A 26,515-nucleotide genomic window follows, 5' to 3' on the forward strand; every position below is an offset into this window, starting at 1 on the left:
CTAACAGCAGGTAAGCTGGCTGGGATTTCTGGGAGTTGTAGGCCAAAACACCTGGGGACCCACAGGTTGAGAACCACTGCCGTAGTAGCAACATACGCTGCTTTCTCTCCCTTTTCTCAATGAAGCCCGGGCGGAAGTACACATCCATCATCTATTGGACTCTGTCCTGAAAGGGAAGAGCAAGCGGCGTACAACAGGGAAGATGGAGGCTAGGAGTGGGAGTGATGTGGCACTCAATTTATTGTTGAACTGCAGTTTCCAGCAGCCCTTGAAAGCATAGAGAATGTAAAATTCTGGAAGGTGAAGTTCAACAAAACCTAGAAAATCCCATCTTTCTTTCTGTATAAGTCAGGGGTTGAAAGTTCGTTCGTTTTTGTTCAGTGAACTCACCAGTCAGAATTCCTTGGCTTCATTTTGATATTTTATTAGTTCCTTCATTCTTCCTTCTGATTATCATAGAAGCTTTGTAAAATTAATTTCACAACTGGCACACACATGCATAGTTGTTCAGGCATTTGTCTCTCCCTTTGTTGTTAATCCTTTGTTCCTACTAAAGGAGATCCGTTGAATACGTGGTAATCCAGTAAATAAACATTGGCATTCTGTGCTGAATCCAACTGCTTGTCCCATAACTTACTATTGGATTCAGCACAGAATGCCAAGCAGATTATCAAACTAAGGGTTTATCTGCAATGCACAACTGTAGTTGTTTGATTAACTACATTTCTTTATCTTATGCAATCATTGGATTTGCAGTTGGTGGACATACAGAATTATTTACTACATTCTCTTATACTATAGGCTTCAAATGTTTTTCCAGTTTGTTCTATTATTTAAAACATCTTGTGCTCCCTTTAGTGCAATATTTGATCAATATTGATTGATTGAACTCCCACCTTTTCACCAAAATGGCACCAGTTTATCTGGGCCCAAGATATAGACACCTTTCAAAGCCACTGTAAGTATATATTTCAAACTGATGTAGGCAGAGCAGATGAATGAAAAATGAAATGAAATAGGTGGGTTGTTTTTTCAAAATCAGCTTTCCACTGAGAATCATCCATCCTCAATCTGCAAAACTAATAGGAATAATTTAATACTCTTGTGCACAGAATGATCATTTGAACACTAGTCTATCTAATGTTTGCTATCAAGGAGAAATTGTAATGAAGCAGTTCCTTTATTTCTCCCTCTTCTCTTCTCTGAAACTCTTTAAAGAGCCCCCTGTCTCTTTTTAGAGCATACTAGCTATAAAATACAGAACTTTAAAAATATGGCTTAAAAGAAATCATGCCAGGATTGTTTTGCTGCTTTCTGCCACAATGCCATTGAACTGTCCAAGAAAGAGTTTTGGCGACCCATAGAATATCACAAAGTATCCAGCGTTGATTCGAGATGCTGCATACATTTGTTTCTTTTATTTATTTTATAACCTTCCCCCTCCTCCCCTTCATGTAGTGAAAAAAAAGAAAAACAATTCAATTTGTCTTTCTAGAGCTCATTTTGAACAATTATGTAATCTACTTATTAAAAAGTTGACATTATAGATGGAGAAATACTACGAAAACTTAAATGTCTTCGTTTGGTGCCTTGTAATGCTAAAGTACATCATTTTGTTTTATTCCAAACAAGCTCTCTTTAGCCAGTACAGGGAAAGTAGGTAAAGGTAAAGGTTTCCCCCTGGCATTAAGTCTAGTCATGTCCAACTCTGGGGGTTGGTGCTCATCTCCATTTCTAAGCCAAAGAGGTGGCATTGTCCATAGACAATGTCCAAGGTCATGTGGCCAGCATGACTGTATGGAGTGCAGTTACCTTCCCACCAGAGCAGTAGCTATTGATCTTCTCACGTTCACATGCTTTTGAACTGCTAGGTTGTGGGAAAGTACTGCAAGAATAATATGTGAATCCATTTTACATTTTGTAAAGAAGCCTGCTCTTTCTTTGTCAAACAATCATTAACATTTATGCAGCTTTTTTCATCTATGTAGATTCCAAAGGTCTATGTAGATCCTTGTAAATATTATCCATGCTGGGATCACTTGTCAAGTTTTTAAAAAGCCAAATGCAATGCATTTGCATTGTAGCAATTGATTATCTAGGCAAGGCTGTGATTTCATCAATTGAACATCATGCTATGTGTTCATTCATATGAGAACAGAGTGTCAACAAAACGATTTTCTTCCTACCAAGAGCAGAATAGTTCTGTGAATCTCTAGACCCTAGACCAGTGGTTCTCAACCTATGGGTCCCCAGGCATTTTGTCCTACAACTCCCAGAAATCCCAGCCAGTTTACCAGCTCTTAGGATTTCTGGGAGTTGAAGGCCAAAACATCTGGGAACCCACAGGTTGAGAACCATTGCTCTGGACAGTGACACTGCGCTACCTCTTCTGTGCTTTCCTGAATGTTCTCTGAAATCCAGCAGAGCTTCAAATCTTTTAGAAATTGAACCACAGAAGTTAGTTGTACTAAACTCAGGTGATAGGATGATTTTGTTCTAGTAGTTGCAGTTGTTTTCAGTTGTTTTTGACTTATGGCAACCTTGAAGCAAACCTACCATGTATTTGTCCAAGGTCACCCAGCTGGGTTTCCATGACGGAGGCCTTATATACACTGCTATATAATACAGTTTCAAATGGGCAATGTAGACTCATATAATGCAGTTCAAAGTGGTTAAATTGCATTATGTTTTTTAAAAGATGTTTTAAAGATGTTTTTAAGATGTTTTTAAATTGTTGATTTTAGCCAGTTCTTGTAAGCCGCCCCGAGCCCTAGGGGAGTGGCGGCATATAAGTTTGAAAAATAAATAAATAAAAAATAAATTATATGGCAGTATAGATGGGACCTGATTGATGATCTGGGGAGCTTCTGCACAGGCCAAAATGTAATATCTGTACTTCCAACGATCTGCAAGCATTCTAGGTTGCTGAAAATTGTCAATGTGATGAGGTCCTTAAAATGGTTTTGAGAGATTTCAATGCAGGCAAAGGGCATTCACCATATTGATCTTGATGGGAATAACAACAAAGAGCTATGAAATACAGATTACATTTCAGCTTCCATTGACAACAGGAAAGTAATTTCTCTTGAGATCTAGTTGTCTTTATCCTAGCAAAGTGTTCTCTTTGACAGAGAACACTGAATTGTATTGTTACTTGGGAGGTGGCTTTTAGGTGCTGTATAGGTAAAAGATGACAAATTGTAATCCAATTAAAGAATCCAATTTTGCTGATGTAAAACTTCAGTGACATAATCCGCCATTTTATGGGTGGGGTGAGCAGTACAAAGGAAGATGGTAGATGAAGGTTCTACAGAGTTTTGGGGTTACACAAAGAACTGCCTGCTAACTAAGCAAGGAAACTGAGATGGAAGTTCTAAGAAACTATTCTGAAAAGCAGTGCCTGTTAATAAGGCAAGAGGTGAGAAATGAGACAGGAATTCTAAGAACTAGCTGATCTAAAATGTGATGAACTCTGGTAATTTAGAATGGTTCAATGAAAATGGTTCACCTAGGCATGAATTTCACACATCATAAACCTTGATGATGTAACTCTGGCTTTGGTCTGCCAAATGTACACAAGAGTCAATTGTGTACTTCCCATTCCTGGGCATGCTTTTTCACACCGAAAATATCCATTACCAAAGTATCTGCTTTCATTTCTTTTTTTAAACGCTGCCTCTTATCAGAATGTGTATCAGCCACAGATCCTTCGTTATGCAGCGCTTAGGGACCTTATCACAATAAGCCCCTGATTTATCATGGATTGTGGTGAATCTGGCATGGCCTAGCAGCAGGTGTATGGAACCTGTCACCCCACACCCCTCATCACCTGCCTTCCCTCTCACATCATCCCATGGAAGATTCACTACCCAACTTCCCTCCATTGTTTTCAACTCAACACAGGAAACCTCCCATGTTGCCACTGCTGCAGCCTACACCAATTTCACCCCTCTTCGGTCACAGAGCCCTGTTGGAAGTAGATCAACATCGTGTGATTTTCAAGACTCCATGCTTGAAAAAGCATGAAATCAGCATAGGATGGGCAATTTTGCCCATCTGAGGAGGTGGTGGGTGTCCAGGCTATATAGCACAGTATTCATTGAGCTTTCTTGATGATATTCTAAAAAGTGTTTTAAGTCTAAGCAACTTTACAAAATGAAAAAAGTATGAAGAATTAGCACTCTTGTTGTTTTATTACATTTGGCATTAATCACAGATATACATGGAGGTGTTTCTTGTTTCAGGCTCACCCTTGGTTTCATGATCAGCTCTGCCTTCTTGTCTATGTGGCTTAGCAACACCTCCTGTGCTGCCATGGTGATGCCAGTCGTAGAGGCCGTAGCTCAGCAAATCATTAGTGCTAAAGCAGAAGCTGATGCTCTAGAAATGACTTATGCAAATGGATCCACCAATCATGCATTGGAACTTGATGGTATGAACAGAGAGCAAACTTTTCCCAGTCTTCATTTATGCTTTAGCTGGGGCAAAGACCAGCTAAACTGAAGACATTGTTTTGAGGTCTTCTTTTCACTAATCTCAATCTGTGTCTTTTACCTTTTGCAGAAAATATTAATGATTGTGAAGGAGTTGATGGGAAAGAGAAAACAAAGCAAGCTAATGGGTAAAATGTATAGATTTGATTCCTGTCATCATTATCAGTTTGCTCTAGTTCAGCGGATTAGTAACAACAGCAATTTTCTTTTCCCCCCCAGATACAGCAATGGATCTGTTCATACTGCTCATGCTGTGTGCCACGTTGAAAAAGAAACGGTATTTTAAAAAAATCATTCTCAGCACATATTTTCACAAAGCATTGTCTCTTAGTGAATAATATAGAACATAAGCTTACAGTCCCTTACATGGGAATAGACTCCATTGAACTCACTGGGGCTTAATTCTGAGAAGACATGTATAGGATTGCCACCTTATTTTGCATCCAAGTTCTCCAGTTAAGAGAGCGAAACTTCTGTATAGAGTTTTCACCCTAAGATATGCCGTCTAAATCAGCTTTAGAAGTTGGCAGACACCATATCTTGGGGAAACAAATCAATAGCAGATACAGAGATCACTGACTATCATCTGTCAACTTGACCCAGGGTCTATTTATGCTTTACAATTATAGCACGATGATTCCTTTTTAATGGCCATGTTTCATTCCTACAGAATCCTGGGACTTGCAGTTCAGATTCTCAGCCAACAATCCCTACTGACTCATCAGGCTACAAATTCCAGGACTCCATAATATTCAGCTATGCTAGTTGAAGTGGAATCATAATGCTATAGTTATAGTGTGAAAGCCCCCCCTGGATTGACGAATTTCTGGACCTTGGTAATGCTAACTTAAGTAGACATATTGAATCAATAAAAACATAAGTAAATCTCATAGATTCAATAGTTTTATTATAAATTGAACTGCCAATGTTTGTGAAGCAAACCTGAAAGTGCAGAAGAACCCTCTTTGCCCACAACCTCTTTGATCATTAAGCGGAGAATGTACTTGTCTGAGCATGAGGATGGAAGAAAAGCTAGGTCTGTTGACTTCTGTTTTCCAACCAATATCAGCAGAAGCTTATCGGCGCGGAAACATAATCCCTTAGGCCTCTCGCTTTTCTCCGGCTGAATCTGTTGAATGTTGGGCAAATGAGAAGATGTTAAAGAGTAAACTAAAATTAGATGACAAGCGTTGGAGATACTGGATTGTAGCAAATGATTATCTTAATGCTTCTAGAAAAAAATAACATGAAGAAGAATCATTCATATACCCCTTTTGGTATGTAACAACAGAAAGTAAATCAGCCAAGTGGCTTGGTAGTCACACAGGTCCATGGATTAAAAAGCCAGTGCAATTATAGCAATTTAATATTGTTTTAACTGCCTTGGCCCCATCCTATGGAATCCAGAGATTTGTCATTTTGTGAGATACATAGATGTTTCTACAAGACTTACCTATCCTGTTGCACTAGAACTTTTTGGCAGAAAAATCTAAGTGCCTCACCAAATTACAATTCCCAGGATTGCAGAAGATTGACTCTTGGTAGTTAAAGTGGTCTCAGTGCAATAATTTTGTTATTTGGATATACTGCTGTCTAGCAGTCTATAACACTAACAAAAATGTCACAAAATCTTATGCAAGCTTCTGATTTCTCTAAATCCAATTTTAGGGGGAAAACCCCTATTCATATTGGTTCATTGGAAAAAAAACTATAGCATGGCAAAACCTTTCTTGCACATCTTTTGTTGAGAGTCTTCTCTTCTGTAATTTTCTTGTGACAATGCAAAGTATCAGAAAGTAGGAGCAAACTTTGGAACATACTGTATGGGATTTGTGATTTTTTAATAAAAAAAAGCTCTGCCTTTTGAACTCTGTTTGCCAACTTTTAATTCTTCTCACTAATTGTTTCGGCACAGTATTGGCTTTCACTCAAGAATTTCTGCAGTGTGTTTTCTTCCTTGTCTTACTCCTTGAACTCAATTCAACTCTGTATCAGGTCTGAATGTGGAATCGCTAGCTAGTCTCTAACAAGGCCTGCTATTCCAAATCTAACCCTGATTTTGCTTTATAATGATGACTCATGAATCTCTATCTTGATCAGCTCTATTAACCCGTGGCTCCAAGCCATTCCTATGCAATGGAAGAACGGCATATGAATTGTGGAGCATGAGATTATACCCTGCCAATTATAGTTTCTCTCCAAAAGGAAAGCTGAATGAGCCCAGCTGAAAAAAACAAAAACAAATACAATCTCAGAAACCCAACATTTGGTTTACATGGCCACAATAACTTTTTTCATCAAGGCCACATACTTAACCACACTGTTGTGGTTAAGATCTAATGAGAGAACCATAAAATAGAAGTTCTACTTTTCCTTTTCCTCCAGGCTCCTCCAGAGCTGTTTTGAAAGCTCTGCTTGAACAGACAATGAGGATATCATACAAATGACAAATGGTAGGGCCATGTGAATCTGTCATTAGAAATTCATGTCAAGAAGTCTAGCGCAGATACGGGCCTCTTCAGGTCACACCTTGTGAAAATCAAACCTGGACTACCATTAGCTTAATGCTCAATCCCACCCAAACTGATAGATGTTGAAGATTTCTGCCTTGCCCTGAAAAACCATACGGTGTCATTTTCCACATAACTGTCCAAGGAATTTCCTTACATCTGTCCCCCCGCCCTCAAAAAGTAAGATATTGCTATTAGTTATCTTACTTGTAGAGAATTACTTCCAAACCCGGGAAAGAGCAGAGTGTTAAAAGAAAATGAACAGTGGGTGAGGGGTACTTTTGTTTTTGCCATATAATCTCTTCTTGAGAAAATCTGAAATAAACCATGACTTTGAGACCATGTGAACAGCTGAGTCATTTCCTATATGCTGTTTATAACAGCATCCCACTTTCCCTGGGCTCAGATAGCTTAAAAACAAGATATGGAACCTAACTTTGCCCCAGTCATGTTGGCCTTTGTGATACCCACTAGGCACAAAGATGGCACTGGTCAGCACTCAGCACCAGTAGTGACAATATCAAAGCAACAATGCGATTTGAGAGGGGATAGGGAGAAGGACAGCATGGTTCCTCCTTTTCTCCCTCCTTTCCTCCCTTCCCTATTTCATGTCACAGAAAGACCAAACAATAAAAAGATGAACAAGGTTATGATGGAAGTGGACTCCCTCCTCCAGTCTACATTTTAGAGAATTCTCAGGAAAAGACTGAGTATTTATGATATATTTTATGATAATTTTCTAAAATCTATTATGTTCCCAATGGTGATGGGCACGATTTGCTTATAAATAGTTTATAAACATGAAAACATTTTGAGTTTTTTCCCCTTCCGGTTTCCCATTTACACAGAAGCCAGAAGCCAGTGAAGGAGGAGGAAAATACCAAAACCAAAGGGACCACAATATATGTAAAATCATGTGCCTGTGTATTGCCTATTCGTCTACCATTGGAGGACTAACAACCCTCACTGGAACTTCAACCAACTTAATATTTGCTGAGCAATTCAATACGTAAGTAAAGACACTAATTTTGTTCCTCTATTTTGTAATGCTGAATTTTATTTCTAATTCATTTGTTTTATATTATTCTAATCTTAGTAGAGCCAGCCAGGTGTAATGGTTTGAGACCAAGTTTTGAAATTCCATTCAGCCATAGAAACCTTGGGCCAGTCACACACTCTCAGTCAAAGAGGAAGGCTAGTACAAGCTTCCTCTGAATAAATATTGCCAAGTTAACCTTCCAATAGGGTCATCATAAATTGGACTCAGTTAGGCATGTGACAAAAACAATAACAACCAAAAAAGCCTCACAGTTTTAATTACGGCCATGTTGGTGTCCCCATCTAATGAACAATAATTCCCACCCACTTATTTGGGCCTCATAAACTGCACAATACGAATTCATTTTGCTTTTTCCCATGACAACAATTTTTGTATTGTTACAATGGACAGGATTTCAGGATAGCTGGTAGCTTCTGTGTCACCGGGGTGGTGCTTCTGCTTGAATTTTAATCCGAATTTTAAAGCAGTGACACTCAAGACAATCTGGTGTAGGGATCTGTAATTTTTTCTTAGTGTGCTACAGGCTGCAACCATATGATGCCCATTTGTTCCTCTCTTTCCTCTTTCTAGAATAGCATCACTCAAAGGACCACAATTTAGAGTAGAACTGTTTAAAAGGATCTGTCCAACCTCAATCCTCCATGATAGGGTTCAGAACTTTAGAGAGCTTCTTCAAAATGTCAGCTACAACCAGCAAGGGTTGATTCTCAAAGGAATAATTTACATATGTCAAAATGTCCTATTTGAGATAATGGTCAAACTCTGCATTACATTGATGGATCATAAAAATTCTGCCAGATGTGGCTATGGCTCAGTCTCACATTCATTTTACCTACCTGTCATCTGGGTATACTTCCATGGCTATTCAGCAGCCAAGGGAGGATGGGCACAGCCACCTATAGGAAGATGATACCAGCACCACTCATGGGGAGATGTTATCCTCACTGGTTTTGGAGGTTCAGGAGAATGCTTTTTTCTTCCAGCAGGTGGTTGCATAAATGAGGCTGGCTGCCTGGCTGCCTCTTGTCTCTCCTTGGTCACAAAGAGGCCACATGGAGGAGATTTCAGCCTCAAGATACATATATAGCTTGGGTAGGGAATCATTGTCAAGAGTGATGCTGGATTTATTCCTCCATCATGACCAGAAAAGTAACACATTGCATTATATACATATACAACTTAAGAGGATGAGATTTAAAATGGAATCCTGCCAATGAAGCTTATAATTGTAATTCCAGGTTATCCAAAGTTCTCACCTATCCAAGGTTCTGGTGGGATGGAACTGGACCCTTTGAATAGCTTGTTTAAAGTTCAGACTAAAATTCTAACAAAGAGTATTATAAACTTTTGAAACCATACCTCCTTATAAGCATTTAACTAATTGCAAACAGTCTTGGTATTTACAATCAGGAATTTGAAAGCAAGGGGAAATAGATTTAAAATGAGAATCCACAAGATTCGCATCCAGCTGTTTATCTACTGGACCTCAATGAACTCGTGCTACAAGAATGATATTTATAGAGACACAATAGTTGGAACACATTATCCTGATCAGAATGACAGTATAACAAACATATAATTAAGGCTAGAACCATGACTATGTGAATAAGCTGTCGTTTTCTCCCATTTAGCAATCCCATTGCATCCCCAGGGCTGTTTTAGGAACATATAATAAATGATAGTGACACAGTTTGGCCCCAATAAACTTTACCCATGGCTAAAGACATTTATGGGGCTTCATTTGATGATATTTCTGGGGAAACTGCAATTGTTACATTTGATGGTAATTGATGACAATCACAGCATCAATAAACATCGTGTCAGTATCATTCTGCACCCCAATTATTTCTAATCCAGTAAAATGATTTCTAGTTACCAGGGATATTGTCTGTCTGCCACCTGGAATTTGATAAAAGTAGCATCATGACAAACTGAATTTTAGACACCAAAATATATCATGGTTGCTTTAAAACAATGAAATAAAAGCATGCACATAATCAAATCAGCAAGGACATGTTAAAGCTTTCAAACTTCATTATAAGCAAAGCATAGCAGGGAATATCTACATCTCCTCTGTTTTCTTTCTGATTCCATCCTGAGCAATTTCCTGTGCAGTCCTAAGGTCCACTAGGTTCAGCAGGATGTGAATTATCAAACCTTTTCCAATTTTCCTGGGAATGCCAAAGGATTGGAGGGAAGAAGGTGTCATATCCCTTACTCTAAAGCTATTCTTCTGAGTGAAAACTGTAAGATATCTTTATGTCCCACAAAAGGATTACTTCAGAGATGTGTACTGAAGCAATCAGATTTACACATTACTTTCCAATGACAAATCACAAAATGAAACATGATAGATTGAAAAATACATAGGTGAGGACAATCGTGTAATATGCAACCAGATATCTTTCACTACTTGAGGGGACACCTCATTTAAAACATGCAAGAAAAGTAATGTTTGGTAAAGTAGAAAGCAATAGATAAAATAATTAATAATAAGAATAATGTTATTATCCCGTCTCTTCTCACAGTTCAAGGCAGAGTACAACACAGTTTAAATATCCAAATAAAACACATTGAAGATCTTGTTCTAGACCAGTGGTTCTCAACCTGGGGTCCCCAGATGGTTTTGGCCTACAATTCCCAGAAATCCCAGCCAGTTTACCAGCTGTTAGGCTTCCTGGGAGTTGAAGGCCAAAAACATCTGGGACCCCAGGTTGAGAACCACTGTTCTAGACAGATAGATACAATCAAGGAAGCCACAATTCAGAGTCTGGAAGACCTTAGGAGGACCATTGAGGATAGGATGATTTGGAAGTCTCACATTCATGGGGTCACCCTAAGTCCAAATCGACTCAATGGCAGTTTAGAAAAAAAAAAGTATTTTCTAGTTAGTGAAAGTTAACTAAGGACCTAATCACATTTAACTTTTTCAGTATCCTAGGACACTTCCAGGATGCTGGGAGGACGGAGCTTGCCAGAGCCCATCACATGATATAGGGCTACTTCCAGAAGGGCTCCATCCTCTCAGTGTCCTAGGATGGGTCCCTGAGAACACAGGAGACTTTTCATGTTCTCATAGGACATGCCCGGAAAAACACAGAGGGAAGGCGGGTGGTAATGCTTCCTCCCATGGGATGGAGAAGGAGGCAATGTGGGGCATGGGGCAATGGGTTTCTCCGCTGCCTGTTGGATTTGCCTCACTGTCCTATGGATTCCCTCACTGTTCCCCAACTCGAGGTCCTCAATGTGATGAGGTCCAAAGTAGTAATCTGAGATTGTCACATCTGTTTTTGACAGTGCATTTGAGGTTTTTGAAAAAAATACCATCACATGAAACTGTCAAATATATAGAACCAAATTAATATGAATAAATTAGCTAAAGAATTCAGGTTTTCATAAAACCAAGACCAAAAGAAAAAAAGTCTGATGAAATTAAAAGTAATTGGGAGCAGATTTCTTTCTTTCACACACCACAACTCAGATTGCAAAGGTTGCATTATGAGGCCAAGTGCATCACAATATGTTATTGAAATATCAGTCTAAAATATAGTAAGCAGTGAGTGAATTATTTGTAGTACCAGGGAGAGGGAGGTGAGGTGGATTTGTAGTAAAATCATTACAGAATTTTGCTGAAAGATTAACATATAGTAAACAGGTGGTAGCAACCACAGGTGAACTACCTCTTTTTCCTCTTTAGAGAACATGCACGTTCTTGGAGTTAAAACAAGCCATGGAGGATATATTTCAGATTCTAATAAACAGCTTGAGGGAGATTAAAAGATCCCCAGAAAGGAAAAAAATATAGAAAATGTAGGTGGTACAATGAACTAGAGTCAGAAGAGATAATATACGACTATCATGTAGAAAAGAAATGAACTGAGAAACAATAAATCAAAGAAGAAATGATAATGCCCTGGATTAAAACACATGCAGACACAAACACAAATTATAACAAATAGTCACGAACAATATCAAAGCTTGTAGCCCTTCCTGCTGTAATTGCTTCCTTGTGTTCCATTTGACTGTGATTTATTTTTGCTCTTATTTTGATAGTTTTCTGGGTTCTTTTTAAAAATGTAGTGATACAAAATTTTACCACTGTTAAGATAGTAACTCTATTGCACAGCCAATTATCTCTAGACTTGTTCTGAAAGATCATGTTTTGCCATTATCAGTATTGCAGGTATAAATCAATTTCACTACAGAAACATATTCATGCAAATTACATAGCAACAGCCATTAGAGAAGGAGGAGATAGGAGGAAATGATGAGAAGAGCAAGTTACCCATTCTTGTCTCTATAAGATCATATCAGCAGGTGTGAGAGTCCAGGCCTCTAGGATCAAGAGATGGATATCTTTTATTTTGAAATGCTAGTTGGGCAAAGTATCTACTTTAGCAATGATCATTTCTATGTAATCTTTCATCCTTTGAAATATAATCTCCCTGTTTATTAACAGCAACCTTCACTCAGCAACAAGACAGCGCATTTTCTAACATACATATGCAGGTTAATCCTGATTCCAAGATGTGTTACTTCTGTGGACTACTACTCGCAGAATCCATTAGACAATATGGTCAAAACAAGCTCCACATTAACTCCACTGTAGCTGCACTCACATGACAGTTTAAGTCATGCATCCTGGCTTAATAAACCACAGTGTGGATTTATGCATGCTTTTCATTTACCCCTTCTATCATATGATTGGGTAAACAAACAAGGAACAAATAACTTTGTGCCATATCTGGAACTGCTGTATGTCCAAACAGGATGTATTGCTGACTTACAAAGCCCAGACTGTTTAAGACTCCTTTAATCATATTCCCAATTTCAGAACCCATGCTTTATTATTATTATTATTATTATTATTATTATTATTATTATTATTATATTTTATGACACAGCAAACAAGATAGATATGCTGGATTTCGTATCACAAAATCACAAGTTGAACACTTCCCAAGTGTCTAGGACTGTGTGATGTATTTTTGGATGATGCGCGCAGATCCCAGTAGGATGGCCTTTTGCAGTTGGCAGATCGTAATTTTGTCAATGGCTATTGTTTCCAAATGCCGGCTGAGATCTTTTGACACGGTACCCAGTGTGCCGATCACCACCTTGACCACCTGCACTGGTTTCTGCCAGAGTTTTTGCCGTTCAATCTTGAGGTCCTGATAGCAGCTGAGTTTTTCCTGTTGTTTTTCATCAATGCGACTGTCACCTGGGATGGCAACATCAATGATCCAAACCTTTTTCTTTTCCACAAACTGTGATGTCTGGTGTGTTGTGTTCCAGAACTTTGTCAGTCTGGATTTGGAAGTCCCAGAGTATCTTTGCGTGCTCATTTTCCAATACTTTTGCAGGTTTGTGATCCCACCAGTTCTTTACTGCTGGGAGGTGGTACTTGAGGCATAAGTTCCAATGAATCATTTGGGCCACATAGTTGTGCCTCTGTTTGTAGTCTGTCTGTGCGATTTTCTTACAGCAGCTGAGGACATGATCAGTGGTTTCATCGGTTTCCTTGCACAGTCTGCATTTTGGGTCATCAGCTGATTTTTCGATCTTGGCCTTAATTGCATTTGTTCTGATGGCTTGCTCCTGGGCTGCAAGGATCAGGGCTTCTGTCTCCTTCTTCAGGGTCCCATTCGTGAGTAATAGCCAGGTCTTCTCCTTATCAGCTTTTCCTTCAATTTTGTCAAGGAACTTTCCATGCAATGTTTTGTTGTGCCAGCTGTCAGCTCTAGTTTGTAGTCTGGTTTTCTTGTACTGGTTTTTTGTCTGCTCTGCTTTGAGGAGTTTCTGATTTTTGACTTCAATTTCTGATTTTTGACTTCATTTCTATCCCACTTTTCTCCCATGGGTGGGACTCAAAGTGGCTTACAAAATATGAAACCAATACAAATACATCCGCACACAATACATAATCAGCTGAACATCATATACTAATATAAAAACCCAATTTAACATATCATATAAAACAGTTAAAACTTACAGCAGGCACCATTTAATGGTATCCATAATCTCTGGCCACTGAGGTTATTTGTCAAATATTATCAGACTATTATCAGACTGGCAGTCTTATTATCATTCGTCTGGGAAGGCCTGGCTCCACAGAAAGGTTTTAATTTGTGAACAAAAGGTCAGTAAAGAGGGGGCGTCCATTAGGGAGGGAGTTCCAGAGCCGCAGGGCCACTACTGAAAAGGCCCTCTTTCTCGTTTCCACCAAACATGCCTGCAATTATGCTGGGACTGAGAGAAAGGCCTCTCCTGAGGATCTCAGGGCTCAAGTGGATTGGTAGAAGGAGATACGATCCCTCAAGTAGGCTGCACCTGAGCCATTTAGGGCTTTGAAGGCTAAAGCCAGCACCTTGAATTGTGCCTGGAAACAAGCCAGTATAGCTGCTTCAGGAGCGGAGTAGTTCTTCCTCTATATCCCGTTCCCGTAACAGTCTAGCAGTTGGCCTTTGAACCAGTTGAAGTTTCTGAATACTCTTCTGGGGCAGGTCCACATAGAGTGTATTACAGTAATCTAACCTGGATGTGACTAAGCCGTGTACTACTATGGCCAGATCAGGCCTTTCAAGGTATGGGCGCAGCTGGTGCACAAGTTTTAACATCCACCTCCGACACCTGGGACTCCAGGGTCAATGCTGAGTCCAGGAGGACTCCTAGACTGTAAACCTTTGCTTTCAAGGAGAGTGTGACCCCATCCAGCACAGGTTGCAACCCAATACCCTGAACAGCCCTACGACTGACCAGGAGTACCTCTGTCTTGTCTGGATTCAATTGCAATTTGTTCAACCTCATCCAGTTCATCACAGCTGACAGGCACTAGTTCAGGGTCAGGACAGCATCCTTGGCATCAGGTGGAAATGAGTAGTAGAGTTGGGTGTCATCTGCGTACTGTAGTACAGATGATCCAAAACTCCAAAACTGCATCCAAAACTCCAGATGATATTTCCCAGCAGTTTCATGTAGATGTTAAATAGCATGGGGGACATAATTGAACCCTGAGGGACCCCACAAAACAAAAGCCATGAGGTCGAGCAGGAGTCCCCCACCACCACCTTCTGGACCCGACCCTCTAGGAAGGACCAGAACTACTGCAGAACAGTGCCTCCAAATCTCATTTCCATGAGGTGGTCCAGAAGGATACCATGGTTAATGGTATTGAATTCCACTGAGAGGTCTAAGAGAACCAGAAGGGACACACTTCTCGTATCTAGCTCTCTACATAGATCATCTACCAAAGTAACCAATGCTGTCTCCATCCCATAGCCAGGCCTGAAACCAAACTGCGATGGATCTAGATAATCCATGTCATCCAGGAATCCCTGGAGTTGTGAGGTCAAGCAATAGCTTCTTTAATATGGGCCTCACTATGACCTCTTTTGGGCTAGTTGGAATTATGCCTTAGGCCAATGAGGCATTAACCACCATTTTGACCCACCCAACCAGTCAACCAGGGCTTCGACAGAATCACCTATCGCTGTGGCAGAAAAATCTGCAAGAGCCATCAAGAACCTATCAGGTTCCATAAGCCTCCTGGGGAGGACCCCCCCCCCCCCACACACACACACACACTCTTTCATAGTTTGCTTATGGAGCAGCCTGCCACGCATTCACCTCTTGGCTTAATTAAGACTAGATTCCTCACTTCAGGTAATGTAACAAATTGGGTAATATGGCACTGTCATTTTTCACATATTAAGAATATTTCTTTATCATGCCTGAGAGAATGTTCGATCTCAAGGACATACTAAGTCTCTGATGTCACAGTGTGGAAATGCGTTACAGAGGAAATCATGTTGGAGAAGAGTTACTACTTTCGAAAATGAAATGGTGAGAAATGAGAGCAAAGAACAGATAACCCTTTTTGTCTCAGTAGATGTTACTTGCCATAGATTGGCCTCCAAGGTGTCTGCACATTTCTTGATCAGACATAAAAGATGGGTTTTCTAAAAAAGAAAGAAAAAAAATAGCCAAATTTGGCAGTTTCACTCCCTTTCACAGATGTGAATATATGTGAATTCTCATCAAATCCTGATTTTTAAAAAATTAATTAAAAAAAAGAGTCTTCACCAATCTCTAGTTGCTATGAAAGATAGATATAGAAAGGTGAATCTGTTCATCTCAGAGGCAAAGTAGACTATACAGTTAATGTGTACTTAGACAGGTGCTCCCTCAAGTGGTGAAAGATGTTTGTCATACAATCATAGTCTTAAGAGCTGGAAGGGCCCACAGGGGCCATCTACTTCAACCCCCTTCCATACAGGAATACACATTTAAAACACCCCTGAAAGATACTAATCTTCTGCTTAAAGATTATTGAAATGGAGTATCATCCTCAGTCTATTCTACCATTGGACAGTTTTCACAGTTTTAAAAAAAATCTTATTTCTTCCTCTTCCTGCATGACATTCTCCAATGGAAAGGAACAATGAAAGAACAACCTGTGCCCCAAGGTCCTTTAGCTTCCTCCCTAGAGCCTCATAGTCCCTTGCAATGTGTTGAAGGTTAAAGCTTGTTATATCATGCATTCCAACAGAATGAAGGAGTAATGTTCAGTGAACTTAACCAATCTTGTCAGTTGTTTTGTTGGATCACAAAATGGCATACCTCTTGAGACATCTTATCAAGCCCACACACCACTGCTTCTGTTCCACTCAGCAGGGAATCACCTATTGCCATTATATTTTTCTTCTTCCTTGCCCAGAATATCTTCCATCCTCAAAAACTCAAAGGTCACATCATTTCCTTCAGAGATGTGAAGTTCTTGTCTCTGTGCCTGTGCCTTATAATCACCAATTAATGGGACAGATTGGAATTGATTGTTTAGCTCCAAGACTGACGCAAAGTTCTTGATAGTTCTGCTTCTCTATGTGTCATTCCTCCAAACATCATCTTGCTGTGTTTTGGAACTGCTGCCCACCCTAAGAGACATCCCTAATATCTTACCCTTTTAAAAGAGCCTGTTCCATTCTTTCTAAAAGAAAAAGAAAAAGCTTCACCCTCCCATATAATTTGAAGTATAGATACGCAAACCTCTGGCTGCTGCATTTTCTCTCTAACAGGGCAACCACTTTGCTTTAGGTACAGATCTTCTGAGAAGAAAGCAAACAGAACACAGATGTTTCAGGTCACTGCAGCAATTCTGTCACCATCCACTTCTATCATATATATGTAGCAGCCTTAAAGTCCCTCACAAAATGCCCACAAAGAGGCTAACTTTTCTCTTCCCAACCCCTTAGACCAGGGCTTCTCACATGATCCCAGGTATAAAAGTCAATAATTTAAATCAGTATTTACAAGGCTTGCAGAACAGGCTGATTTTCCTTTTTACAAAGTACAGCTGAAGCTTCTTCTGCAAAGTCCACTGTAAACACTGCACAACAGATTTATGTAAATGTCTATGGACCTCTTCACATGGGTGAGGCCCCATGGGGCGATTCACCACCTCTCATGGCAAATCAGCAGGGCAGTGGGGCAATCCTGGCAGCCCGCAGCCAGGGCCAGCCCTAGGTAATTTTCATGTGTAGGCGAACAGAATTTTGGTGCCCCCCCAGCCGACCCCGCCCCCTCCTCCTCCTCCTCCTATGGAGCGCGGTGCAGACAATGGCAAGGTAGGGACGTAGGGCTTAGGGGCCTGGTGCTGCCCACTTCCAGCCAGCCCCGCCCCATCCTCCTCCTCCTTGCGCCGGCGGCGTCCCTACCTTGCCATTAACCACACCAGTGAAGGTCTCTCTTGTTGTCCCTCGAGGCGCGCCTCCCTCCTCGCCTGCCTACCTTCGGCAGCGAGTCTGGGAGGAGGAGGAGGGGGTGTGCGTGCATGCATGTATTTATGCGCGCACACGGGAGGGTGTGCCCCCTCCCAGCGGGGAGGAGGAAAAAGAAAAAAAAGACAAGAAGCTGCTCAACTTGGAGGCACCTCAAGAGGTGCCTCAAGTGCGCCCCCCCAGAGCATGGTCCCTTCAGCAACCACCTAGTTGGCCTAACGGGTGAACCGCCTTTGCCTGCAGCCCTCCTCACCTGCAGCTGATTCTTCCCCATCCCATATGGGGAAGCATCGCCACTGCAGCTGGACCCTGTAGTTTTCTACGGAACACAGGAAGCCTCCCAAGTTCCGCAGGAAGCTTCCTGCTCCACCAGTACACTTCCTCCATGGGGCCTTGCCGGGAGTCACCATGCATTATGTGATGATGTCTGGGAAGGAGGAAATGTCCCAAAAGTGTCCTAGGATGCTTACCTTACCTCATGTGATGAGGCTGTAAAACAGCCACTAGATAAAGTTTAGAATACTTTTACTGCAACCAATTTTTGGGACTCAAACAGTGAGCTAAGGGGACCCCATTTGAGGTCAGCAGTGCCTTAGACCCTGTACTTAGGGAGATTGCACAACCAAAAACAAACAAGATTACTCACCCAAGCTCCAAATAGCACAAGTAGTCAATGCTAAACTCCTGAAACATGTCCTCAAAGGCCTCTCTATAGATAGCAAGTAGAAAGTTCTCCCTCTTTCCCTAAACAACAAGACATTTCCTTGCTTTTGTGCTCTTTTGAATTGGCCTCCCAATGGGTTGACTCCAGCATTTATTCTTCTACCTCTTCTAACTTCTTTAGTTTGGATGAGAGGAGTTTACAGACATCTGAGCCAAAGTGAATAATTTTCCTGACATACATATCTCTTAATCACTAGAAGATAAACATGGGTTTAATTTCCGAGTCTGATTGCTAAGGTGCATATCTCTGATGAAAAGCCGTTGTGTGAGAGAAAATGTTTTAATTGCAGGGAGTACACATTCACTTTAACATGTAGTTTAATACCAAGATGAGGAAAAGTTTGAAGCAGAGAGTTTCCTCTTAGTAGGTTTTTGGACCATCTGAGAATCTGTGGTGGCCAAGGCTGACTACATCTGAGGAGAAATTGGTTAGCTATGGGACTTCAGAAATATTTTAGAGCTGTGAGAGGGTTTATAAGAGATTGTAAAACCTTCTTCATACATATTTATAAATTCCCCCAAGCTTTTCACAAATGAAATCTGTCAGAAAATGAGAAATGGAGGAGGAAGATATAGTTTTGCAACTAAAAAACTAACTTGCCATCAGTTTCTAAACTTTTCCCTGTTTCTTTTTTATTCCAGCCTCATTTCCTTTGAGAATGATGTAGAAAGTATACATCAAAAACTGTAACAGGTGCAGACTGAATAGAAAAGGAAATAATAACATTTAAAGTCTAATTTAAAATGCTATTTTATTTTCATAATTCCTTAACCTCAACACCTACCCTTCTAGAAGTTTGCAAAGAACCTCCCTAGAGGTATATCTACATTGCAACTCGTGTTGACGCAAATTGTTTGCAGAACCATTTAAAAAACCACCAGTTTTTAAAGATATCTACTGCAGATATAATCTTCCAGAAGCTATGCCAGTTTGGTCTCTAAATAAAAAGGGATATGCATTTATTAATTTTTCATGGAGTAAGATGGAAAAACTCTGGAAAATAAGACAAAATAAAGTTATTTTGCTTTGGATAGAGAGGAAATTTGCAGTTAACATCTGCCATCAAGTCAAATTCCTATATTTCCCCCCTCTTCGCAGCCTTTAAAATAAAACAAATCAATAGCATACCTTATTTTTTTTATTCGTTCTCACCATTTGGTAAAAGCTGTGATACAACCTTTCACATTACCCTAGTGTGCCAAAATATTTTCACATTTTCTTACCAGCCTGTACAGTTATGGATCTTTGATACCACATGAACTATCATAGTTTCATTTTATACAATACTAGCTGTGCCCGGCCACGCGTTGCTGTGGCGAAGTCTGGTGGTCTGGGAAATAAAGTATTGAGGAATTGGTGGTAGTTAAGGTCAAGGGTAAAGGTTTTCCCCAGACATTAAGTCCAGTCGTGTCTGACTCTGGAGGTTGGTGCTCATCTCCATTTCTAAGCCGAAGAGCCGGCGTTGTCCGTAGACTCCTCCAAGGTCATGTGGGATGACTACATGGAGCGGCGTTACCTTCCCGCCGGAGCAGTACCTATTGATGCACTCACATTTGCATGTTTTCAAACTTCTGGGTTGGCAGAAGCTGGGGCTAACAGTGGGGGCTCTCTCCGCTCCCCCAATTCAAACCTGTGGCCTTTCAGTCCAGAAGTTCAGCAGCTCAGCGCTTTAACACGCTGCGCCATCAGGGGATATTATTTCCTAAAGGTTGTGAATATACAATATTTCTGATTGGTTTTTTTTGTTTGTTGGAGGCAAGTATGAATGCTGCAATTAGGAAAAATGATTAGGATGTAATGGCCTTGCAGCTTTAAAGCCTGGCTGTTTCCTCCCTGAGTGAATTTTTTGTTGGGAGGTGTTAGCTGGCCCTGATTGTTTCCTGTGTGGAATTCCCCTGTTTATTTACTGTCCTGGTTTTAGAGATTATATTGTTCTGCATTATTCTATCCCAGCAATTATTTCATATTAAAGAAGAATCTCACTTATCCAACATTCACTTATACAATGTTCTGGATTATCCAACGCAGTCTGCCTTTTCATAATCAATGTTTTTGTAGTCAGTGTTTTAAATTCATTGTGATATTTTAGTGGTAAATTTGTAAATACAGTACAGTAGAGTCTCACTTATCCAACATAGATGGGCCAGCAGAACGTTGGATAAGCGAATATGTTGGATAATGAGGAATTAAGGTTAACCCTATTAAACATCAAATTAAGTTATGATTTTACAAATTAAGCACCAAAACATCATGTTAGACAACAAATTTGTCAGAAAAAGTAGTTCAATACGCAGTAATGCTATATAGTAATTACTGTATTTATGAATTTAGCACCAAAATATCACGATATATTGAAAGCATTGACTACAAAAATGCGTTGGATAATCCAGAACGTTGGATAAGCGAGTGTTGGATAAGTGAGACTCTACTGTAAATACTACATAGCATTACTGTGCATGGAACTACTTTTTCTGTCAAATTTGTTGTATAATATGATGTTTTGGTGCTTAATTTCTATAACGATTACCTAATTTGATGTTTAATTGGCTTTTCTTGAATCCCTTCTTATTATCCAACATATTCACTTATCCTGCCGGCCTGTTTACGTTGGATAAGTGAGACTCTACTGTATATTTCTAATCTTATATTATCTGCTCAGAACTGGATTATATGAGGCTCCTTCTTCACAGCTGTATAAAATGCACACTGAAGTGGATTATATGGCAGTGTGGAGTCAAGATAATCCAGTGCAAAGCAGATAATATAAGATTATAAATGGGTTATATAGCTGTGTGGAAGGGCCTTGAGTCTACACTGCCATATAATCCAGTGCAAATTAGATAATCTGTGGAAGAAGCCTAAGTGAGGCCTAAATCTGCCTGTCCCCTAACTGAAACCTGGCTGTCCCTTGGTTGCTAGGCAACCAAGTGGGCAGAGATTAGCCCTCTAAACTGGCAGCAATTGGATAAAAAAAATTATTGCTCTCCCTCTAATTAGGACTTTATTTTTCTTTTCTTTTTGTTGTATCAACCTTGAGGCGTGGATGATGGGTTGTGTTGTCAAATTTTGAGGTTGGGAGGCCTGTACTTTTGTTGTTTTGTGAATTGCCGTGATGCCATCACTCTTTTATATATATAGATTAGGATTTGTAATTTCAGAGCATTCTCTGCCATAGAAGTCTTATGATATTATTCACAGGGCTCTCTATCAAATAATAGAATGCTGTGTCAAACTACACATTCCAAAATTCTGTTGGTATGGAGCTACAGCAGCAGAAATGGTATTAAATCATTATAATGCTATGGAAACATTCTAGCTAACATTAATTTTGCCATCGGGATCAATAAAATAACACACAGTTTCTCCAAAGGAGCTGGTCCGATAAAACATAATTGAGTATCCTGTTGAGCAGTTGTAAATGCATAAACTCAACTTCTGCACTTGTAACTGCTCGGTATTCGTGTTTATGGCCAAACAAACATATTTTAATAGATAGCAGCTGCGCTAAGAAATGAAGGTCTGTTTTGCTAGTGATTGTCCTGCTTCAGGGTAAAAAGGTAGTCCCTCTACACAGCGATCTCCAGTGTATCAATTGTAAGCAAGATCTTTCTTGTCACTCCTCATATCACTACAGATTGCTAATGCAAGAAGACTGCCAACATCATCCTCCTTTTCGCAGACCACTGGCAAAACCTACCTCTATTACTTGGAGTGGTTGATGGCTATATGCTTTTATTTGTTTTTATTTATTATTTAATTTATTTATAATATTTATAAATTAAATTTTTATATTTATATGTTTCTGCTAAGGTGGGACCAAAGATGGCTTCCAAAAACAAGGAGCACACAAAGTATGAAACAATTAATATTGTATAATACAATTAAAAATAAATTAAAACAAACCAAAGTTAAAAGATATATAAAACATGCCCAATAGAAAGTCATCCTAGCAGATACAATAAAAGTTTACTTAAATAAAAATGTCTTCACTTGTTGATGAAAGGTAAGCACAGAGAGGGCCAGTCTAGCCTTCTGTAGAGGAATATCTAGAGATTAGAAGCAACCACTGAGGCTGGATCTACACTTCCCTATATCTTAGGATCTGATCCCAAATTATCTGCTTTGAACTGGATTATATGAATCTACTGGCAGATAATCTAAGATAAGCAGATAATCTGTGATCAGGTCTTGGGATATAGGGCAGCGTAGATCCAGCCTGAGAAGGTTCTCTCTCATGTCCTCACCGAGAGATCCTGCAGTGGTCGCAGAACTGAACGAAAGCCTTCCACTGTAGATCGCAAGGTTCTGGAAAGTTGGTATAGACCAGTGATTCTCAACTTGTGAGTCTCCAGGTGTTTTGGCCTATGGCTTCCAGAAATCCCAGCCAGTTTACCAGCTGTTAGGATTTCTGGGAGTTGAAGGCCAAAACATCTGGGGACCCACAAGTTGAGACCACTGGTATAGACTATCTTTCTGATAGCCTGGACCTAAAACACTGATAAGGAAGTTTTGTGGAGTTGGGTCAGGAGATTATATATTCATCTATGTCTGTGATGTAGGATTTTCATGAAGGTCTTCCTTTTTTTTTCTCTAGAAAGCTCTAATAAAGTCTGAAATCATTTTCCCCAGAGAGATATGAACAAATTCAAGCTAAGCCTTTCTCTTAATGAAACCTGTTCTAATTATAGAAAATCTCTCAGTTAAGCTGTTGATCTGTGTCTGACTTTGAGCTGTGTTGAGATCAGGCTATTGAGATGCAGAAGGGTTTGCATCTCTCAAAGGAACAGGTGATGCAGAAGAAACATTCCCAGAGGCATCGCTTGTGTGTCCCTGTCTCAGAAGGTTGTTGTATGTCACACATATAAAAGACCATGGTGGCTTGTTTTATGTTTTCCTCCCTCAGGCAGATGGCAATCCTGAAATCAATTACTTAGAAATATTTGATTAGTGGCAAATACATGGTTTACCATGATCTGCATTTTCTATAGCACCACCTGCAATTATTTTGTAAAGTGGTTATTTATTGAAGTGGTTATTCATTGATAAAAAAAATTTATCTGTCAATTTTGATGCTGGGGGATAGGCAGCTTGATCCTGTACATATCTGAAAAGAATGGTTGCATCATGAGTAGAATAATTATATTCCAATTCTTGCATGATTGATTAGTTCTGATGCAGGGAGGCTTCAGTATACCTTACATATTGTACAACAACAATTCTTTATTGATTAGTCACTTTTGACCATATCATAACGTGTAAAACATACAATACGTACACACTTACGCATACATACAATAAAACCATGTAAAGATACAAAACATCCCGACCTGCGGCCTAATAACCCGCTCCTAGACAAATACAGAGTAAAAAGGTTAAAATTAGTAATTTCCTAATTATTCAATCATTGTATAGTTCTTTAAGCTTATATTGTCTCTGAAATTCAAAGGGTAGTCTTACTTTATACCCATAATATTCAAACACATATAAAACTAAAATTTCAGGAAAAATAAAATGTGATATTTGAGAGAGCCAGGGTTGGTTATTGGGGGTTAGTTTGAAGTGTGTTTTTTCTTAACCGACTCATATTAGTTTTATATATCTAAATCATGGGTGATCACTTGTGGTCGAGTATGATTGTCTTTCAGAGGTGGTCAATGGATCCATAAATGACTGTGAAGACCTATTCTGATTCCACATGGTCTTTCACATGGAGGACATAGATTTCCAGATGGAAGATATTCATGACAAGATTTTGCTTGATGTGTCTTCCTCTTGGCATGTTTCTTACCTTTTATCTGTAGTTGTGTTTCTTCAGAATCCATAGCACTGTTGGTAATAGCTGACTTCCAGAGTCTATCCCTGAATAAAAGGTAGACAACTGCCAGGTTGGGTGTCATGGACAGTTTACATCTCTCTTGCTTTCCAGCACTCCCCTCTTCCCATTAAAACGGATGGGGACAATAAAAATACTGTATATACTCATGTATAGGTTTACAAATTCTAGTCAAATTTTAACCCAAAAAGCCTGTTTCAACCTATCAACAGGTCACTGAAAGTACTGTACCTTTTATTCTTATCTACAAAGGGACCATCCCTTTCATCGAGTAGAGTAGCAAAAGCTGAGAGCATAGTCCACCTTGAGATACCTTAAAAGAACACCCCTACTCTCTCCACTATAGTAGTACTTCTGGCCTTTTTGAATTCCTTTTTGAATGCTTGGGCAGGAAAATGGCATGGGTGGCCTGGTGCTTTCTCATGTCAATAGAATGACCCTTGATTTACCCATGGGTCAAATCAAAATCCATAATTTTGACCCTCAAACCTGCCCACAACTTATACATGACATTGATTTATACACGAGTATATATGTTATTTGCATGCCTTTTAGGCATGTTACAATTTGTAATCCTTTTTGAGACCTGCACAATACTTCCTTTTCAAACTTAGAACCAATATGGGGAAAAATGTCTGTCTACTCTAGCCACTTAAAGTTTTTAAAAGATCTGGACAGAATCCAAAAAGAAGGGGGGAAGAATATGTTATGAAACATGGGGAAATAGCAAACACCATGTGTTTTTATGCATGTACCCACACACATCCACACATCAAGCCTTGATAACCTTTTGTTAACTAAAATCACTCTCAAAATATTTTGTAGGCATGGGATCATGATCCATGAGTTGGAGTTTATTTACTCCTGCCATAAATAGAGGAGCATGTGGCTTTATCTGCTATAACATAGAACTGACCCCAATTCTCATAATGTATAAATAGCTGTTAAGAAACATGAACATGTTTTAAAACAAGCCTTAAAAAAACAAGAAAGTCGCAATCTCTGTATATTGATATTGATTACTCTTAGATGCCGCAATAATGGGTTTTCCCTCTCCCTGAAAGGTAAACAAGGCTAAGGATGAAATCATATTTGTGATTTTTTTTTTAAATGATGTCAGAAGCAAATAGAGGCAAGTTGCTTCTGGTGTAAAAGAATTGGCCATCTTCAAGGACGCTGCCCAGGGAATGCCCAGATGTGTTACCACCCTGCAGGGGACTTCTTTCATGTCCCCACATGGGAAGCTAGGGCTAACAGATGGGAACTCATCCAATCTCGTAGATTCAAACCACCAACCTTCAAGTCAGAAGTTCAGCCGACATTGTGCCACCATATTTTTGACTATTTATTATGAAGTTGAAAAATGGAAAACATGTCCAGAGAAGTAATAGAACTGGGGAATTTGCATGATTTTTTCATGATAATCTAATAATCTTAAATAATACAATGGAATTATTGAGCAGGAAAAAAGGATGTGATTTTTTACAAAAACCTGTTTTCTGCACACACAAAAATGGTTTTTCTGCCCTGACTACATGATGAAAAAGTGTGTCCTGACACAATGAGATATCCTATGAAGAAAATGACCAAGCACTGAGATTTTTCATAATTCAGGATGTTTTTTTTATAAAAAAAACAATTGTGGAAAAATAAAAATGCACATGTCTAATGCTTTTTTTTCCTGTAGAAATCCACCAGATTTCTTTATCAAAAATTCCTGATATTAAAAAAGCCATCAATAAAGCTAGGAAAGAAATCCTCTCTTTAATCTCAACCAATAGGGAGAAAACATTTACAGTCTATTGTTACGTTATACAATAATGAAACAAGGGAAGATTTACATTCCTATTTCTTGCATGCAGCACTAACATCTTAAGTTTCTTTTTTTTTCTTTTTCATTTTCATACAGATGGTACCCTGATTGCCAGTGCATTAATTTTGGATCCTGGTTTATTCTTTGCATCCCCATCACTATCATTATTTTGCTACTGTCTTGGATTTGGCTACAGTGGCTGTTCTTGGGTTTTAAGTAAGAATTGTTGTTCTCTTTGTCATGCACTTTCTAAATATATGGTACTTTAAATAAAAATAAGATAGTCTAAGGAGCTTATAGAGTGAA

General features: G+C 39.4%; 1 protein-coding gene across 1 annotated transcript in view; it reads left to right on the plus strand.

The window, feature by feature from the left end:
• slc13a1 (solute carrier family 13 member 1) overlaps window positions 1-26,515 on the plus strand; it is a 96,467-nt gene that overhangs the window by 47,318 nt on the left and 22,634 nt on the right. Inside the window, exons 5-9 of the mRNA XM_008111238.3 lie at window positions 4,245-4,432; window positions 4,564-4,621; window positions 4,713-4,770; window positions 7,852-8,012; window positions 26,306-26,425. Coding sequence (XP_008109445.3) covers window positions 4,245-4,432; window positions 4,564-4,621; window positions 4,713-4,770; window positions 7,852-8,012; window positions 26,306-26,425 — 585 coding nt within the window. The remainder of the gene's footprint in view (window positions 1-4,244; window positions 4,433-4,563; window positions 4,622-4,712; window positions 4,771-7,851; window positions 8,013-26,305; window positions 26,426-26,515) is intronic.

Source organism: Anolis carolinensis, chromosome 5 (assembly GCF_035594765.1).
Source record: "Anolis carolinensis isolate JA03-04 chromosome 5, rAnoCar3.1.pri, whole genome shotgun sequence".
NCBI lineage: Eukaryota > Metazoa > Chordata > Lepidosauria > Squamata > Dactyloidae > Anolis > Anolis carolinensis.